Source organism: Diadema antillarum, unplaced genomic scaffold (genome assembly GCF_040938485.1).
Source record: "Diadema antillarum isolate AM-2024a unplaced genomic scaffold, OU_Dant_1.0 scf00000075, whole genome shotgun sequence".
Classification (NCBI taxonomy): Eukaryota; Metazoa; Echinodermata; class Echinoidea; order Diadematoida; family Diadematidae; genus Diadema; species Diadema antillarum.
Window position 1 is genome coordinate 365,990 of NW_027270964.1, and position 20,837 is coordinate 386,826.

The 20,837-nt window shown below is 35.9% G+C and overlaps 1 protein-coding gene across 1 annotated transcript in view; it reads left to right on the forward strand.

Moving 5' to 3' along the window:
• LOC139717464 (gamma-aminobutyric acid type B receptor subunit 2-like) overlaps nt 1–20,837 on the forward strand; it is a 67,680-nt gene that overhangs the window by 42,867 nt on the left and 3,976 nt on the right. The window contains exons 7-14 of the mRNA XM_071628971.1: nt 1,590–1,722; nt 3,089–3,183; nt 3,796–3,856; nt 7,815–7,965; nt 9,787–9,919; nt 11,125–11,232; nt 13,464–13,586; nt 18,114–18,246. Of these exons, the coding sequence (XP_071485072.1) occupies nt 1,590–1,722; nt 3,089–3,183; nt 3,796–3,856; nt 7,815–7,965; nt 9,787–9,919; nt 11,125–11,232; nt 13,464–13,586; nt 18,114–18,246 (937 nt within the window). The remainder of the gene's footprint in view (nt 1–1,589; nt 1,723–3,088; nt 3,184–3,795; nt 3,857–7,814; nt 7,966–9,786; nt 9,920–11,124; nt 11,233–13,463; nt 13,587–18,113; nt 18,247–20,837) is intronic.

The following is a 20,837-nucleotide window of genomic DNA, read 5'->3' on the forward strand; positions in this document are numbered from 1 at the left end:
TTATCTATATATATATATATATATATATATATATATATATTCTTTTTTTTGGGGGGGGGGGTTGCATGCCACTTTTTTCTTCGTTTTTTTACTAACTGTGTCAAGTAGGATGACATGTACTTTGAACACAAATGCCAGTTAAATGCAAGTTGAATTTGATTCAGCAATGATCAAAGCATATTGTGCTCAGTATGTGAAAAGTTTGACCACAAAATAGGCAAAAGCGCCGTTCTTGAACATTCCAAAGTAAGTCCATCACCAGACAGCGTAAAATAGAACTTTTCCAGTGATGCCTCACTTCTAGAATAAGCAGGAATATTCTCGAAGTTATGATTAAAAATTATCCCATATTTTCTCATCATTTTCCTTGTTTTTAGCAGCTCTATAGTCTCAAATATCTCAATTTAACAAGAATGGAGTTAAGTCGTTTTGCAATCAAATTCTCCACAACCACATTTACCAGTGACACAGCTAGATGATCGCGAATAGGTTATTCCCGAATGAAGGTGCCTCTCTTTGTTACAAAATGACACGCGTCATTCAAAATACATTGCATTTAAAGAGATAGTATGGTATTGGTTGAGGTGAGAATTCAGTTTTTAGTTTTTTGTGAGACACTTATAGAAACCACTTTATGAAATATTAAAAAGCATACAATTCTAAGAGGAATTCAAAGTTTATTTGCTGAAAATCGGTTTTGAAATGGCTGAGATATCCAAAAACAAACTAAAACAAAGCGATTCTATAAAAGGTAGGCCCACCTGTTATTAGTGTTGCTTTGTTTTGGATATCTCAGCCATTCTAAAACCAATTTTCATCAAATAAATTTTGAATTCCTCATAGAATTATATGCTCTTTTATATTTTTTACGAAGTTTCTCATTGTATCAAAAAAAAATCACCATAAAAAAATGTTGGAAACCTTGAATCCCATCTCAATCGAAACTGTACCATCCCGAACCAAATCCAAACGAAGTAGGATACATCGAGGAACAAAAATGCACATTCCCTTCCGAGTAACTTAAACCTGATTTCATTAGTGTGCATATTGGTTTCATGCGATGCATACTATAAATATCAGTTTCATCACCCTATCTTTTCCTCAGGGTCGGGAGGCTGAATACATGTATTTTATAATCATTATCATAAATCAAAATGAAAATCTTTCTGCCAAAGGAGCTTTGTATAATCGAGTTCGCTTGGGGGTCATTTTGATTACCGAGATCTCATTTTTCATGTCCTTAGATATACAATGATTTTGTCTTTACTGCATACGCAATAATCGTGACAAGTACTGGCCAGTACTTGCTTTCCTGTGTATACTGTATTATTCAAATTCTCCTACCTTGGTATCAACAGTAATTTATTACACACATAGAGAATCTGAAAAAGAAAAACAGATAAAGACCGTGTAATAAGGCCAGTTTATCTCTGAAGAGACACTTACAGACATAAATACACACAATCTGTGTCCTCGTACTATAGTACCTCGTAATTAACGCTCGTGTAATCACAGGCATACAAGGGCAGATTTTTATCAATATCTGCAAAATACGATGCTATTGTACAAATTTTGTTCCCTCCCGACAGAATGCGCAGCAGTACGAAGCGCTCTACAGCGAGCGCGCCGGATCGGCGTACTTCTCTGCGCACACGTTCGTCTACGATGCAGTGTGGGCTGTGGCGGCGGCGCTCAACGCATCCATTGAACCATTAGCGCAACGTAAGTTGAATATGCACAATCGACTGCATGTGATGTGACAATGAAATTTCAAATGTATTGTCATTTTAATAAGAGATGGAAAAAAAAAATCTACATGGTCACCGAAACATTTGCAACTATACTACCACTAATTCGAGGGCATGTATTAGCTTCAGCCTATGCCATCTCGGGTTCCATAAACGAAGTTGCCCCTCCAATCCTGTTTTTCTAGCGTGGCTGTCCTCAGTTCTTTAATGCTATCCAGGCCTGTGTCCTTGATTTGCAACACACCGGAAATGTCGGTATAAATCGACACAGATTTATAAGATCAAGAAAGAACGCGCAATAATCATTACGCGTGAAACATATTATGAACGTCTTATATGAGACTTGTCGCTCATATACTCAGACACACTTATTAGAGACTTCATGAAATGGATTCTACATCTCTCTCCATAGCTACATGAGCGACTTTGGCCGTTCTGAAATTTATTTAAAGACCATTATATGGTGACTTCATGAAACGGGTCCCTGGTGTCACAAAACCTACTTCTTGTAAGTTTATTCCATCTGTATACTAACCGGCATTAATTGTATGATTACTCCTCTTTCATAAACCTTTTGGCTTCAATTCACAAAGATAGTTAAAATCGAATCCAAGGATTATGCACATTTTTCCCGTTGCTTAACACATCATGTATATAGCTCAATGAACATCCAACAAAGAGTTTATGGTGAAACTGTGATCAAGTTAACTGGCGATAAATTGACTGAAAATTTATCATACAGAATTGGTTGCACAACAACTCATGACACTAAGATCAAAGAGTGATATATAAGTACCTCATGAGTAATCTTTTTTTTTTTTTGGGGGGGGGAGGGTCGGGGTCGGTAATACATAAGAAACATATATATGATCGCAAATATTATATATATGTATATATATAGAACACAATATTGTCGATTATAATACCATTTAATCTTCTATTCCCGTAAAGACATAATTCGAAGATATGACAACAGTATAGTAGCTTGATGCGAAATGCTGTTGATTTCATTGCAAAATCAAAGAAATTTAGTGAAACTTTTGCGCATGTCAACAGGAGACTACTTTGGAGGAGGCGATCACATCATGACCTCATCTCATTTGCATATTTATTATATTGTTTTAAATTTATTTTACGATCGATTTTGATAAAAAAATTCTCTGTTCCGATTGACAAGATTGTTTGTAACACTGGGCGTAGGGATGTGGTTGTGTAGATTCGTTGTCAGCGCGTGACATATCTATTCTTTTCCACTGACTCATGAATATGCAACAACATAATGATCAACTCATTTCGAAACGGACTCTGACATTTTTGACCACCGTGTTGATTTCTTTCAGTCAATAAAACGATCGATAATTTCAACTATGAAGACTCGGAGATGAGGGAAGTGTTTATGGAGAAACTGGACGAACTAGATGCCTATGGGATGTCGGTAAGTTGCTAATGTATCTACCGTAACTATATGTATATAATATATATATATATATATATATATATATATATATATGAATTTACCTCATAAATGAGATAGCTTCAAGTGAATAGACCTAACATTGCTATGATATTGGAAACAAATGCAACTGGAGAAAAATGTGCGACTACGTGACCACTGGTGACGACATTCATGGGTACCGTTTAAGAGATAGCACGCGAACAGTACTAAAATATGTTTATATCGGCTTCATTGAAGACCATTGGAAATAAAGCATCCATCGGTCTAAATGGATCGTCTGCGTTGCAAAACGTAAATGAGCAACAAAAAGGCAGCCTCCTTTTATGACCAAGATTAGAATCAGAGTGGCGTTCATGGTGTGTGAAAACATTTTTTGTATTACTCTTTCTTTAAGGATTCGGGATATTAAGGAGAGAAAAAAGGAAATGATATGTCAAATTTCCTCAGGGCACCAAGACCGGTTACGTTTTCCGTTTCTACATAACACCACAGAAAGAAGAATAACTCATTTCTTTACGGGCTCAAGGCAGCTCGAAGATTTTCTTTTTAACTACAATGTTTGTGATGTTGTTCATGTCAATGATATTTCAGGGTCCGCTGGCGTTTTCAAATGGCGATCGGTTGGGTCGCTTTGTAGTTGAACAGATTTGGGGTAAGTCAACCCGTTTCCTTCGAAATTTTGAAATCCACATAGACTTCGCACAGAAACCACCAGATTGTGATATGATTTTGTTGCCGTTGTTGTTGTTGTTGTTGATGTTGTTGTTGTTGTTGTTGTTGTTGTGTGTACGTGTGTAATAGAACAAATATCCCAAACCGCTGTTTCTTCTCGAAGTGGTACTCTGTAGCGAAAATAAATGGAAATATTATCTGTTGGTTCTTTCTTTGAAACTGTTTGTTTAGGATGTGCACGTAATCATGGTAATGAAGTCATCTCTACTTCTTGACATTTGCTGATTTCTACTCTTTCATCACTTTCTCACACACAATGATATTGCCATACTTACGCATATTTGGACAGAGATAGAGCAAAAAACCAATGAAAGAACAAAAACGAGAGAAGAATATATATGAATAATAATGTCACAACAGAGGAATGCATTAAATGCCAACCTTGATTTTAATTAAAAATCAGAATTTTCGGGGGTCCTCCCCCTTCATGAGGGATGACAGTGGGAATGAATTTTCACAGTGATATTAACAGTGAGGTGTTAATGCCCTACTGTGAAAATTCATTCGCACTGTCATCCCTGACGAAGGGGGAGGACCCCCGAAAATGCTGATTTTCAATTAAAATCAAGGTTGACGTTTAATGCATTCCTCTGTTGTGACATTATCATTGCTATTTCTAGTACTGCCAATACGCGGAGCAACTACAATATGTATATATATGTATATATATATATATATATATATATATACACGTATATATATATATATATATATATACATATATATATACACATAATGTTAAAAAACGCTGTAAACGTAATACACATAATGTTAAAAAACGCTGTAAACGTATTCCGTGTATATTATACATATATTTTTTTTTTCGAGAGAGAGAAATCACCGCTGCAAAAGATTTTTGGCTTCTCCTGAATTAATTTTGCATATTGTGAGATATGAGAAAGAAAGGAAAAATCGGTGCGTAGCTTTGACATCATATTTGACATGATATATATATATATATATATAGTTACAAGTCTTACACATATAATATGTGGGCATGTATTTGCACAGAGAGAGAAGAGATAGGAAAAGATGTATAAACAATCACATTTATCAAAATGCTATTCATAAAAGTTGAGTCTATTTACCTAGATATTTGACTACACAAACCTATATGGAAACGCGAAAAAAAAGTGTTAAAAAACGCTGTAAACGTATTCCGTATAGGTTGGAATAGGTTGGGTTTGTTTGTTTTTGTTTTTGTTTTGTTTTCCTTTCGTAATTTGCGTGGCGTATTGTTGTTATTTGAAGATGGAGTTCCTCGGATAATCGGCTACTACTACCAGGGCGACAGACGCTTTGACTGGAGTGGTCCCTACAATCTCACCTGGATCGGTAACAGCAACTTTTTTTTAACAGTGTCATTTCTGATCTCTTTCCTGTAATGAGTCAACTAGACGACCCTCTCCATATTATAATAGAACGGTATCGAGATTGCATGATCTGACGCTTGTCAATAATGAGATTTGCAAAAAGTAAATCAAGAAGAGCGTATTCAGCAGGAACATTATCATTTTTGATTCAGATTGTTTTTCTCTGTCAAATTAAGCGAAGGGGTTTCATGAAATCTTCAAAGAGGACGATACATATTAAAATATTTTGTGCAAACTCCCTTGTGCTCCTTATTAAAACTCTGACACTTTTTTTTCCTTGCTTGTGCAAAACACAAATATTCATCCAGGCTGAAAATCCCCAAACCTCGCATAAACATCCATCCTTTTAGTGAATTGTCCTTTTGTCATCCATGTTAAAGCCACTTCCAAAAATCTGTTTCCATTAAAATTCTTAGTGACTTTTTGGTGCCGTGGTTTGAGGAGGAAACTACCGATTGAAACCAAACTTTAAAAACATTGTGTCAATATCAACATAAAGAGAGTCATTTCGAATCAAGGCAAGTGGTCACGTGATCAACTGCATGCATACATTCCGGACCTAAATGTTGGTTTTTTCATTTTATTTACGAATAAACCTGTTCTCCTTGTTTCTGCACACGATAGAAAAAAAATGTCGTTAGTTTACAGTTATACATACAGTTGTCTTCAAAATTATTCATACCGTTGAACATTTTTAGTCTTTTTTTTTCTGATAAGCGAATGATGGAAAAACCGGGCTACGGTATGAATTTGACGTATTTAATGGTCTACCGATGAGTTTGTCTTCATTTGCATAACAAACAATTGAGATTCCCGGATATTTTTTTGGCTGTCCTCAGTTATTTGATTATTTTGTTGGAATGTAAAAATTTTGACTGGAGATATGGTGAAATCATGTGCATTGAATGCTGTCATTACAAACAAAGGGCTAGAGATCAGTATTGATAATCAACCCTCGGCATGCCATATTTATTCTCTGTCTATAGGTTTGTGTGTGAAATATTCGTGCACATTTTGACTCATTGGCATATAAAGGGTTAATTTCCGAGTGCCACCGCAAATCTTTTATTTTATTAGAAATTGGCATAATATTTGCAGAGAAATATATATATACACTCAGCAAAAAAATAAGAAAGTAAACGCTTTTTCAAGTTTTAGTTTTCTCATAAAATATTTGGCTGAACGCTAATGAATTATATACCATATCAAAGGTAATTTTATTGGCTATCAACCTGGTAGGTCAACAAAAAAAAGAGGAAATTTTACGCATGAGTGAACACCTTTGTTTTTCTCCTCCAGGGCACAAAAGTAAAAATTGCAAAACTGAGCAAGTTGTCATTCATGCGTATGTGCTTTCCCATAGAACAACGAGAACAAACAACAAATTTCACACAAAACGAAACATGAATCAAGTTGTAAAAATAAACCATTGATCTCTATGATATCTTTAAAGCCAAAATGATCAATGAAGGCTAAAAATAATGGAGGAAAATAAAGAATCTTTTGTCAAATCTAAATTCAAATGAAATAAGAGAAGTAATAATTAACATAGATTGATAGAAATTTGAACTTTTTTCAAATTAGGAAATTGTAAATAATATTTGTCTCTTGAATTTGTCTCATGAATTCTTAAATCACTAGATTAACAGAAATGAATGAAGAAATTCTGCTCATTTAATCATCTTTATGCTTATTATTCTCTATGTCATGTGAAGTTTAACTTGACAAAAAATTCTTATTCCCCCCTTTAGTTTCCCACTTTGCTTTTTTTAGAGGTTATAAAGAGATAAAGAGAACGAAAACTTATTTTTGCTATTTCATTCATGTCTCTCATTGTGTTAAACTGGTGTTTTGTTGTCAATGATATCGTGAAGGGCATTTGCAAATGAAATTTAACATGTCAATTTTTGCAATTTTTAATTTTGTGCCTTGGAGGACAAAAACGAATGTGCTCACTCATGTATAAAGTTTTCTTTTTAATTAACCTATTAGCTTAATAGCCAATTAAATTACCTTTAATATGGTATATAATACATTGATTTTCATCAAAATCTTCTACGAAAAATATGACCTCAAAAAAGTGTTTACTTTCTTTTTTTGCTGAGTGTATATATATATATATATATATATACATATATATATATATATATTCTCCACAAGAAAAAAAAATATTTATATATTCATACATATTATATATGTATTCATTTATATTACATATATGTATCATAAGTATGTGATATGTAAACATTTTATTATTCAGATATTGCTTATATGTGTGCCTATTTCACACCATTATTCATTTCAATACACACCCTTTGACGCCATGACTCTCTTATACCATAATGTAAGTCAGTGTAAGTAGGGCACAATGCATTATGCATTTCTATACTATCATATCCAATAATCCATTGCTTTACCCGACATAATTTCAGTGCATCAATTCTGAATCCCCTTTTTCTTCCGAATAATTTTTATCTCTCCTCTCACCTTCTGACGATCGTGCAGGCGACGGGCCCCCTCACGACGAAATCTTCCTCGATAGCGAGATGCTGACTCTGCCTGTCTCGGTCTACGCCTCTATCGCAGGCCTCTCTTGCCTTGGAATCATTCTCGCTGCATCCGTGCTCGCCTTCAACATCGCCTTCAGGCGTCAGAGGTAAGAGAAAAAATAAACACACACACACACACACGCACACACGTACACACACACACACACACACACACACACAAACACACACACACAAACGCCTTAAAACGAGGCAAAGTCTTGTTGGAGGAGAAAAATTTAGAAACCAGCTGGGCGGTACGTGAGTTACACTGCACAGTCGGTATAGCGCGTCTGCCTCACGATCCCAAAGACCCCGATTCGATTCCCGGGTCCCACTGAGCAATGTTGTGTGTAATCATACCGTCCCAAAAAACACTCTGTCCCTCGAATATGACACACCATGGAGGTCCCATGTGTGCATGAGAGAGTCACAACTCATGCACGTAAAAGATCCCAATTCATTTATTCATCGCAAAGAGCAAGGTATTTAACCCGGTGAAGTGGTCTGGCCTTACACCCAACTGGACCCCATGGAAGACCAGCTAGTACGGCCCAGTGCTGCATAGTACAGCTTAATATTGGCTATCCAGCCATCTTCTCAGATGGAAATAAAACAAACAAAAAGCTACTCATTTTGTCGAGATGATCTTAATGCCATTGAATTCTTGTATGTAACGATACAACATATTCCTCATTGTGTTGGCTCAAAATTAACTTCTTCTAACATTGTCAAACTGGACTCCATGATGACTTTTAAGTGGGTGATGAAAGAAAATGCAGTCAGTGACAGTGGAGCAAAGAAAAAGATTTTAAATGATGATTTCAAAATCTCAGACAACTGTATTCATGGACAGGAATCAGCTAGATAACAAACCGCTGTCGACATCAATATTCCAACACAAAGGTATACGGGGAAAATATGTTTCAGGTTGCTTTATATTCATACATTTTTTTTTTCAGAAATATTGGTAGCATGAAAATCCATGAGACCTAGATTTTTTTCTAGCATTAATTCATCAAAATATAACAATGAACGGAAAGACGAACAAAAAATTCCATTGACATATCTCATTGTCCAAATGTGTACCTTCTGCTTTCAACCACTTTATATGTTGGAAACAAGCATTAAGTTCTCTGCGCCTGATTCAATTTGTTCTAATAGAATACAGGTTAATCGATCATTATATCACATGGTAATACTTTCTGAATAATCGTGAATTTGAGTATTTCCATCATTACCATGCAAAGACCGGAAGTACGACATAATGGGTTAAAGTTGACTCTATCGGTTTGTCTGCGATCAAATCTGTATAAGAATTTATGTAATTGATTTCTATGAGCATTACAATTATGCATTCCTCCTCGTTTTCCTTTCCAAAAATGTGTCTTCCCTTGAACTGTGCACCAAATTTCATTAAATGTTTTATTTTTCAAAGAGACCACTACGAATAAGATGATCCTTCGCATTAAATTACTACTTTCTTGTAAGAACGTGTCAACAACATCTTTCTCTCTTTTCGTTTATCTTTCTTGGAGTCTCATTTCCAATAAAACATTGATTTTACTAAATTTTTGTTTGATATGTAGGTTATATACTTGCTCCCTTTCAGCCCCAATGTTTTTGTTCATATATTCTATATCATATATATATATTTTAATAGTCGAATTTGGAAGAATTCGTGATATTAAAGATACAATTTTATTCGCATCGAATTGAATTAAAATGAATTCTTCCAAATAAAGTCAACGTAGATATGTGCAGTTGTATAGTTGCATTTGAATGAATTTATGATATTAAAATCACAATTTCATTCGAATTGAATTGAACTGAAATGGATTCTTCCGAATAAAGTCAACGTTTAAAAGTGCACCGGCTCTCAATCATGGAAATTAGAGGAATGGTTTCGTGAATAATCTGTCTTCCGTCAGAGCTGTGAAACTCTCGAGTCCCAACATCAACAACCTGATCATCTTGGGAGGCATCATGACCTTCTTGGCCGTCATCCTCATGGGAGCCGACGAGAACGTCGTCGACCTCGATCGAATGGACGACATCTGCAAGGTCAGTCAAAGCCAACATAACAAAATATTAATATTTTGAAGACCGACGAAAAATGTGATGCTTACCGACTTCTTGAGGGACCGGCAACGCCAAAGAAGGTCAGATGTACTTAAACACGACAATCCAATCGTTTGCCTCTCAGGTCGACTCTTCCCAAATATGTTCTTTTTTATGATTGTTCTGTTATTGAGATATTTGAATTTTCCTCATCACATACTCATACACTCACATATTTTCTTTTATATAATTTATCTTGATTCACTCCTTATATGCATTCATGTATTTGGGTATACATCACACATACATATTAAAAATATATATATGCATATGTAGTTATATATATATTTATACATCATTTTATCTATAAATGTATATGTATATAAATATATATATATATATATATATATATATATATATTATAGTGTGTGTGTGTGTATGTGTATGTGTGGTAGTGGTATGTGTAATGTTATAGGGCCTATATATAATTCGATTAGAAGTATATATTGCTCCACAATGAGCAGTTTGATAGTAAAACTCGTCAGCAGCGATGAAAATCTTTAAACATGCATATCGAATACTGTGTGCACACATGTAGAAAAATATTCAAGTATTCATTCATAATGACGGAAGGTTTGTATATATATCTATATATATATATATATATATATATATATATATACGTATATATGTATATACATATATATATATTGTAGTTGCTCCGCGTATTGGCAGTACTAGAAATAGCAATAATAATGTCACAACAGATGAATGCATTAAAAGCCAATCTTGATTTTAATGAATAATCCGAATTTTCGAGGATCCTTCCTCTTCATCAGGGATGACAGTGCGAATGAATTCTCACAGTCATATATATGACACAAGAGAATATATATGATATATTCTCTCAGTCATATATATATATATATATATATGTATATATATGGAATGCATGTGTATACGATATAATGTGCATTTGGAGATTTTGTGAGCGACCACCCATGTAATTAAAAACGGGAAAGGTCGTCTGACTCGTGTACGCCATTACATCCAGCGATGCACGTGTACTCTCCTGACGAACGTACAAAAAAAAAACCTTAATGGTCGTACATGTATCAGTCTAATATGCCACTGACTCCCCCCCCCCCCTCTCTCTCTCTCTCTCTCTCTCTCTTTCTTTCTCTTCTCTTCTCTTCTCTTCTTTACAGGCACGTCTTTGGGTGCTGTCTTTGGGATTTACGCTGGCATTCGGCGCGATGTTCTCGAAAACCTTCCGTGTCCACAAGATATTCATCAATAAGAAATTACAGAAAAGGGTGAGAGAAAAGTGCTATCGCATCAGCCTATACTCCTAACAGTAGGTCCTGAGAAGGCCACGAGAAAGGGCTATAGATTAATTTTCTACTCTACTATACTTTACTACTGTATTTTTATCATGCGACATAAATGTGTGACGTATGCATTAGCACCTTTATTAATTAATATATCATTAATTATACATAAAGTATACATGTAGTTGCATAAAACAACATAGATGAAGATATTCGTAGCATCCTTATAGCGTATATGAAATAAATAATTATGTCGTAATCTTGAAATATATATATATATATATATATATATATATATATATATATATATACCAGGTAATTGAAATAGTTTTAAGCTAGAAGATGAACCAGCAAACAGGCTCTGCTAACAAGCAATGGGTGTCTTAACATCATACACAAGAATTATATAAGAGCAAAAGAAATAAGGAAAAAAAAAGGATTCAAGAGAGAAAAAGGGGAGATACACGGTATAAATATCTGGAGTGCGAATTAGATCGCAGTTCATGTTAAAATTTGCTTTAAAGTAAGTTTGTATAAGATGGAATGACAGCCTCTGTAGTATTTCCTGTCATTACTCAGGTATCATGTAGAATTCACGTGTCTACGCTTGTGCTTTTAATGTGTGTGTTTATGTGTGTATATTCTATGGTGAAATTCTGCCTTAATTGTCCAGTTCAATTCTCCGTATGGCGTAATTATGATTACAGTAGTCCTTGTATACGGATTTGGATGCATTTGGAGCCTTATACACTGTCTACGCTGATATTAACGTAGATTTCAGAACAACAAGCGTATCTTCCTATATACAGTGTGATGTACCTCGTTCTTTAAAAGGTGTTTTTGGATTGCAGGTGAAACAACAAAGAGTTTTCGAGGTGTTTTTTTTTGTGTGTGTCACAGGTTGTTTATGGATATTTCTTTATTACTGTCATCTTCATGTTGCATTCATTCGTTTTTATCAACATCACTCTCTGCTGGCATCAAATGACAATGTGCCATGTTGTGGTTTCTTTTCAATAAGATTTGGACTGTTGGGAAAAATTGAAAAGTATAGGTCCCTCGGTGTATTTTGGCTGGAGCCATGCAAACGCGCCGAGATCGACGGAAATGGCTGGCTGAATGACTTGAATACTTGCCGTGCATTTATAGCATTTCCTGTGGATTTACTAACTGAATTTAAAAAAAAGAGTAATCATAAGCTCTATATAAGAAATATTATGCAGTGTGCCGTTGAATTCATTAGCCCAAATGAAATCCGAGCACATATTACATGGACATCCGAACCCGGTTGGATAATTTTTACATAATTGCTGACCAGGGAACCCTGATTAGCATTGCGAATGTGTTTTTCATCAGTTTTAGGGCGTCCTGTACAATAGAGCATCAAATGCACAACCAAGTGTCCGATATACAACACTGCGTATAATAACTTTCACCTCTAGAACGATTAACATTATAATCTGTCATATCAGTGTGTATAGTGCCAGTTAACCTCATTGGTATATGACACCCATCCACGCACAAGGCATAGTACGGCCTATCATGACGCAGATCTCCTATAGGGCTATATAAGCTATCAACAATTCGTTCCATGATCATAACTAGAATTGGATGAAGACGAATTTGATTTCTCGTACCATGCATTTTATTACATCATTATTATGCATTTTATTATACATCATCTACACTGGCAGCACTCAATTCTTGTGTGAGATTAAATACGATGCAGTTTGAGCAAGGGACGCAGTTTCACAACTTCTGAACTACCTATTTGCACTTTATGATTTCTCTGTTTCATCTAACGTGTATGAACAGTAATACATATATCATAGTAGTATAATAATATGAATCGTTACAAATCATTGTATGGGCAATCTCAGTGCAGTCCACAACTTTTGTGTCTGACGATGTATGATATAACCATGTATAATCCATAATCTTAGTAGCATACAGACTGCATGAGTTGGAGACGTGTTAATCGGTTGTGTCTTGTTTTATCGATGTAGATTTTGATTCATCCAGGCGGTATGTTAAAAGCGTGTAAATTAAAACTGTTCGACTGGACTTACTTGTGAAAATCACGAAGAGAGCAGTTTCGTGACTCGTCCGAGTCACTTCTTCAGCTCTGTCTGGCTGGCGAGCATTCACCCGTGGAGGGTGAATGGGCGATGTTATTGCCTTTATTGTCTGTACGTCTTGTTTTATCGTATCTCTAGTCAGTCAAGGACATACAGTTGGTGGCCATGGTCGGCGGATTCGTGTTGATCGATGTCATCTACCTCCTCGTCTGGGAGATCATGAAGCCCTTGAAGGCGGTCACCATGAGGTTCGAGTCGAGCGTAAGTTAATTCTGGCCACTGTGTACAGATGACCATTATGTAAATATTAATCTATTAAGTTGATCCTCAACTCGGATGGCACATATGCGCTACTTGCTGGAAAGCTCAAGAACAAGAAGTGTAAAACGTGTTAAAACAGGGGCCGCAGCCCCCCCCCCCCCCACAGTTTTCAATTTGGCTAGGCAAAAAGAAAAGAAAAACTAGAACCGGAATTTGTCAACACTGACAAATTAGGTGATCCGATCTGTTCGGAAATCAACTGTTTGAGTCTCCTGATCCCAATAGGCATGACCATACCGGTTTCATCTGTGTTTAGTGGACATTGGCCGTGTGATGTTTGGATTCTCATTTAGAAAAGGAAGTCAGATCTGCCATCTATGGTACACAATTACGTGTACACTAACGAAGATACAGAATGACGTATATTTGACCTTTGACCCCACTTTCCACGGACAAGATGACATCTGAGCAAAAAGTGGTTATTGTGTGAAATGATCCTTGAAACATGGTCTTTACGTGTACAAAATATGGGAAAGAAAGAACATGTACTCACCAAGATACAGGATGATACATTTATGACCTTTGACCCTAATTTACATACCCAAGATGGCGTCCGATCAAGTAGTTGTTATTTTATGAAATAATGTACGTGACATGACGTAAACATGTGCAAAATATGGTGGTGATAGGGTATGTTTTTCTTGAGTTATTGCAAAGAAAATTGCAAAAAGAAAGGAATATGAAAATACATCGAAGATAAGCTTTAATTTCAACCAAGTTTTTGGACGTGATCCCGACAACGTATGAAAAATTGAAGGGCATAATGACGATAGCCCAAAGTCTCAGCTACAACATATCAAAATCTTGGAGAAATTCACCGAAGCATAAGTGAGCTAGTGCTCGATAAAAATAGTAATGTCAATTTTCATTTCCATAAAAACTGCACTCCCATAGAGATTACACGTAAACTGGTCAAATTTGACAAGGTTACTTTCAATCCATTTTTACGAGGTGATGCCGTCATCCAATTAACATTATGTTTTTTATTTATGAAAGAACATTTCATAAGCTACAACATATTGAAATTTGGGTGAAAATTGGCAAAGGATAAGTGAGATACGCTCGAGTGAACTTGAAATTTGATGACGTCATTTTGAAAATTTACTTTTTTACTTTATTAAGAAATTTGATATCTTTTAATCATTTTTCAGCACAGCCAACCCATGAAATAACATGTACAACTCATCAGCTTTCAGAATATGTTAAGAAAATGGGGGGTCATCGTCCATCCTGACGAGTAAAATCCGATTTAAAATTGGCGGTTTTTTGGCATAGTTGCACTGTGTATCCCCATTGACGCACGCGCGGAATTTTGAATTTGACGGGCCCGTATGACGTCATATTGAGTCGGATCGACTTGAAACTTGGTAGAAATATTCCTTGACATTTTGGATATCCGATCCGTGTAAAAAAACTGAAAATTTCTATTGCATATGAGCTGTGTGTGCGAATATGTGCGCGCGCGTACGCGTCCGTCCAATTTTTTCAATTTTTCAAAAAATGCTCTAAATGGTCTGAAACGTGTGCAAAAAAAATTGAGCTCGATTTGAGCATACAAATATTTCAACGCGCGCGTACGCGCGCGTTCTAGGATAAATATGAATTTTGACAATATGAGTAGAATCCGCTTGACTTGAAATATATGTGACATAAATTTTATTGAAGAATTCTATTCTGTTAATGAGATATGGAGGAAAATGTGTTTTCATATAATGACGTCATAGTGACGTCACGGTCGACTGATCACTATGATTTTATAAAATTTTTCGTCTTTGGGACATGATACATATATGGTATGAGTTTGAAATTGATACTGTGAGAACTTTCTGAGTACGTAGATACACAACTTTTGTCCAGAAATAAAGAAAGAAGAAGAAGAAGAAGAAGAAGAAGAACAAAGAATCCGTACAGATACAGAAGGTGATCCGAGAGGATACTCGGATCACCTAAAAAAAGAAAGAAGGAAGGAAAGAAAGAAGAAAGACATCGGAAAAATCGCAAAACCCATCAATTTCCAAAGGTTCCGTAGATTCTTCCCATCTATCTAAAGCGACGACGGGGGAAGGGGGGGGGGGGATCCTGGCCAAATATTTCACACACACACACACACACACACACGCACGAAGCGACAGCCCCATACATGCTAATCTGCGTGATTTTTAAGCTTCAGTTTCAGTTTGTTTCATTTCTCCACTAGTACAAACGAAATCGTTATGACAAAATCAACAACATTTATTTTCTCATCAAAATATATACAAGAGTACGCTAAAGAAATAGGTGCAATTACATGTATGATATACGTACATATCATATTTCATCTCGTTTTTTAGGTGTAGGCCTACAGGTGGAGGAGACCGTTATCGATCGCTTGACTAGGATAGCTGTTTGTTTTTAGGCCGGCGAAGTAACTGCTAAGGGCGTATCATTAAACATGAGTCCGAAAATCATGATGAGATAAGACCCTACATTGATAGAGAGAGAGAGAGAGGGGGGGGGGGGGGGGGGGAGAGACGTGTGATAGATGTTAAAGGTAGGGGATACCTTTTACAGACCTCCCAAAATGCAGCAAAACATTAAATATGAACCTCAGGGGACTTGTTTAGGCCACTGCTGAGAAATTTGGAAGTCAACAGTTCTCTACAATTTGAATAATGCACAAAACTCAACTACTCAGTAGTTCTGTGTGTCAGCCACACTTAAGCCTTTTTGTTGCAGTCTTCTGTATTTTTTATCTATAAACACAAATCTAAAAGTATAAGAGCTGATGTAATAACATATAGAGTGTGTGGCAAGAATATATATAGAAATTTTTGTAAGTTTTGATGAACTTTCTTCACAAAATATACATGATGGACACACATGCAGTTCACGGGTCTGCAAAGGTAGCCTAGTAATGTACTGGAATTTACGGTGAGCCCCGAAAAAATTCAATTCAAAATCCTACGGTCAATAAAAGTGTGCTAAATGTTACCTTCCACTTTCAATTCTTTATGGGAGTTTCTAAAATGATACTCTCTTCAACATACCACTGTATTTATACAACTCTTCATTTAAGGCATGCAAATGGGATTCCCTACCTTTAAACTATTGTAACACTATACAAGAGATAGATAATACACTAAATATATCATGCTACGCAAGGCTGCTCATTAAAGTGAAAAAAAAAAACACCATCGCACGCTCATCTTTCTAGCATACACTGATTATCGAACATGTTTGGACAGCGCGGGATGACGTCACCAACGATGAACGTTACTTCCAAAGGCTTTCCATCAAACTCGCAGTTTTCAAATTAGCCTAGCTCTGATTATGTAGTTACAGTTTGTAGTTATTGTTCTATGCCTTTGTTTAAATCACGCCCGTTAACATCCGACGTGCTGTACTGTATGATAAAACAAATAATGAACGGTTTGATTTCGCGCAATTGTGTGAGATTCCTTTGCAGGCGAAAGCTTGATGTAGTTGAATAGAGCATTGCAATTTTTTCCCCTCTTCACGACAGCTCGTTTACCTGTGAATACAATCGACCTACCCCGACCCTATTACTTTCTCCTACAGAGATATTAAAATAAGTTGGGGGGAAAGGTTCATGCAAAACCAGCATTAGCTGGCTAAGGAAAACCAAGCTGCTGCATGCATGTGATTGATGATGGTGGATTTCTCTACATAATGAACTTCTATTTGCAGACTCGGCAAGCTTTCACGTGAATTAAGGGACTATATACCTGTTTCGGCGTAATCTCACAGAACACGTGAATTTTATTTTCTTTCTTCTTTTCGTAATGAAACTATAGTTTATTCTAAATGGACTTCTGAGCGGAATTTGAGCAGAAGCATCCCTGGTAAATGTTAAGTCTGAAGTAAAAAAAAATGGTTTATTATGTACATGAGGTATGACAGACATGGATTTTTCCAGGATAAGTATATATTGTTAAATCTTTATTATGATATTTATTTTGGATACGTGTCCCTATGAAGAATGTATTTACCGGCATGAAACCTGAGGCTACATATCTCATAAAAAGTTGCCAAGATAACAACTCTTGCTGCAATGGTAAATGCATGTGGTAATAGCCAGATTCTTGTTTCCTGAGTGTCTGTTGGTACAGTTGCCATTTTAACAAGAATTATAACATCTTTCCCTTTTTTTGTAATGAAATGATACCTCGCAAGTTGTGGCTCTTATGCCCCTCCCTCATTACTGAAGAAGTTGAGATATTTGCGATTGAAACTGCTAAAAACAACGGAAATAAATGAAATGAAACTGTGGGATATTCTTAATCATAGATTCAAGAATATTCCCTGTCATGTAACAAGTGAGGTATCACCGGAAATGTTTTATTTTGCTCTATCTGATGACAGAATTACTTTAAAATGTCTAAATTTTGAAAATTAAACTTGTTTTGCGATCAAGCTTGTTTTGCGATCAATTTCTCGATCTCTGCTATTGAACGGCGCCTTCTACAGGCCGTGGCCTCGGCTGACCGGCTGATCGTACCCGAGCGCCTGGTGTGCCGGCGGGAAGATGTCAGCAGCATCTCTTGGCTGTCGGGCATCTACATCTTTAAAGGCATCCTCCTCCTCTTCGGCCTCTTTCTAGGTGAGATTGGAGATTTAGGACACCAGACACTCCTCCTTTCTTCCCCTTTCATGTTAAAGGGATGGTATTGTTTTGGTCGACGTGAGGATTCAGCTTTAAACTTTTTTGCGAGATGCTTAGAAACCACTTTATGAATAATGTTAAAGAGCATAAAATTCTAAGAGGAATTCAAAAATTTGTTTAATGAAAATCGGGTTTGAAATGGCTGAGATATCAAAAAAACAAAGAAAAACAAAGCAGATGGTGCGTTTCACCTTTCCTCAGGATCGCTTTCTTTTGGATATCTTGGCCGTTTCAAAATCAATTTTCATCAAATAAACCTTGAATTCCTCTTAGAATTGTAAACTATGTTCTTTCATATTTCATAAAAGTTTCTCATAATCTCACGACAAAAAGATGGAAACCTGAACTCCCATCTTAATCAAATCTATACCATCCGTTTAATGTCATGATGCTGCTTGCAAAACAGAGCCTATCATCACCTGAGGTCCTCATCTGGCATCTTACAGGATTCCCATTATCATTTCCCTTTGAATTTCGGCTTCCAACTTCAAATACAGTTTCAATTTCTAATTCTGTTTCACTTTAAATTTCGATTTCAATGTTGGTTTCAATTTCAGCTTCCAACTTCAAATACAATTTCAATTTCTAATTCTGTTTTAATTCAAATCTCGATTTCAATGTTGGTTTCAATTTCAGTTTCAACAATTCAAATTTATTTCTGCAACTTTTTCAAGAATATACTGCACAAACAAAAATGCAATGGTAATACATGTGTATTGTTTCTACGGATCTTTTTAAAATCAAATCAAGTTTTCAAGGAAATATCTAATTCTGCAAACATCTAATAAATAATTTTGAATTCAAGATAAAGTAGTGTGTGATACTCTGCCTCCTTAGCCTACTTGTATGCGTGCTCCCGTACGTCTTTGTACACATTTCTGTATCTTTGCGGAAAGAGGATATAATTGCTATGACAATGAAAATGGCTCTTATGATAACATTGATAAATACTTGAAACTGCAGCTACTTCTGGATCTAATACATCTTGTTGATAAAAAGAGCTAATGATAATGATGATGACGTCAACAACGTACAACAGGTAATGGCCTTTTCACTTGGGCGGACATGCAGGTATTTAGCGGCAACTGCAGTGAAAATAAACCCACGATCAGTGTACGATTTTTGGAGACGAAAATGTCTACTTTTCTTCCGTAATTGCCTTTGAAATTTCAGATATGGTCTATATTTAAATTTCTGACAGAAGATAATGATAAATTACGTAAAAGAATAGTAGATCAAGGATTTTTTTAAAGTCGACACAGTGTAGATTTGTACATTGTATGCACAGCATTCACATTGATTCACGACACTCCAGCTCCGCACAACATGTAGACCTATACGTGTATTATAACAGGAAGGTTTTCTCTCAACTCTCTGATTATAAACAGGCGAGCTGTTTGTTTTCACTCCAGTTGTATCGGAAGTGACGTATACCCGATCATGAGAATTGAGACAAACTTTCTTCTATTTTGATTCCGTTTTATTTCATTCCTGTAATTGTTTTGGTAGATAACGGAAGTGTGGAGTAACAGAAAATAGAATGACATGTTATCAAAATGATGTCCGTCTATCAGGTTTTGACTTTATTGTCACTTTCATAAGAATTAAATCGCGATAAAGGGCTTTGTATATGTGACCCTGCTTGGCTGTTACCTTGTTATTTGTTGATCAGGCTTCATTCTCTCTTACGAGGACAGTTTATGAACACACAAAGCAAGCTGCTGCACTGTGTCCATGAATGTGTTCTTAATGATGCGAAAAGTTTCATCGCAAAACGAGTTAACTCCATTCTTCTCTGCAAAAAGTCCGGTGTTAAATATGAAACACCGAGCTGGTGTTAAATTTTCGGCGCTCATTTATGGTGTTGGATTAACACCTCCGGGTGTCATTTCAAAATACAAAATTGTTTTTTTGAAGAGTTTCTTAGTAACTGTACTCCTTGTTGATTTTGAACTTCAACAAGACGATCAAGAATTTTCCGATAAAGTACTTGATTTTTGAAAAAAAAATGTGTAAACACATTTACACCACAGTAACACCAGTTGGTGTGGTCTCCTATTGAAGCTGGACGGGTGTTATACCATTGACTGAATGACATTAACACCAGCAATATCAAATCAACACCATGCGGTGTCATTATTGAATTAACACCAGCACAGTGTCAAAAATATCACCAGATACAGTGTCAAATTAACACCACGAAGTGCCAGGTGAACACTTTTCACCACTATCACAATACATTTTCTACACCTGTGGGTGTGGTCCTCTATTAACACTTGATCAGTGTTAGATTTAACACCCATGATGTTAAATCTAACACCGATGTTTTTACAGTGTTGTCATTTCAGATATTTGTGACTAAATGTGATATAAATACAAAGGAAATATCAAGAAAATATGAAATAATATTAGATTCAACTTCAAGAATATCATTTTCTTATTATTCCACTAGTTAGGTACACTGCAAAAAGTCCGGTGTTAAATAGTGAACACCGAGCCGGTGTTAAATTTTCGGTGCTCATTTCTGG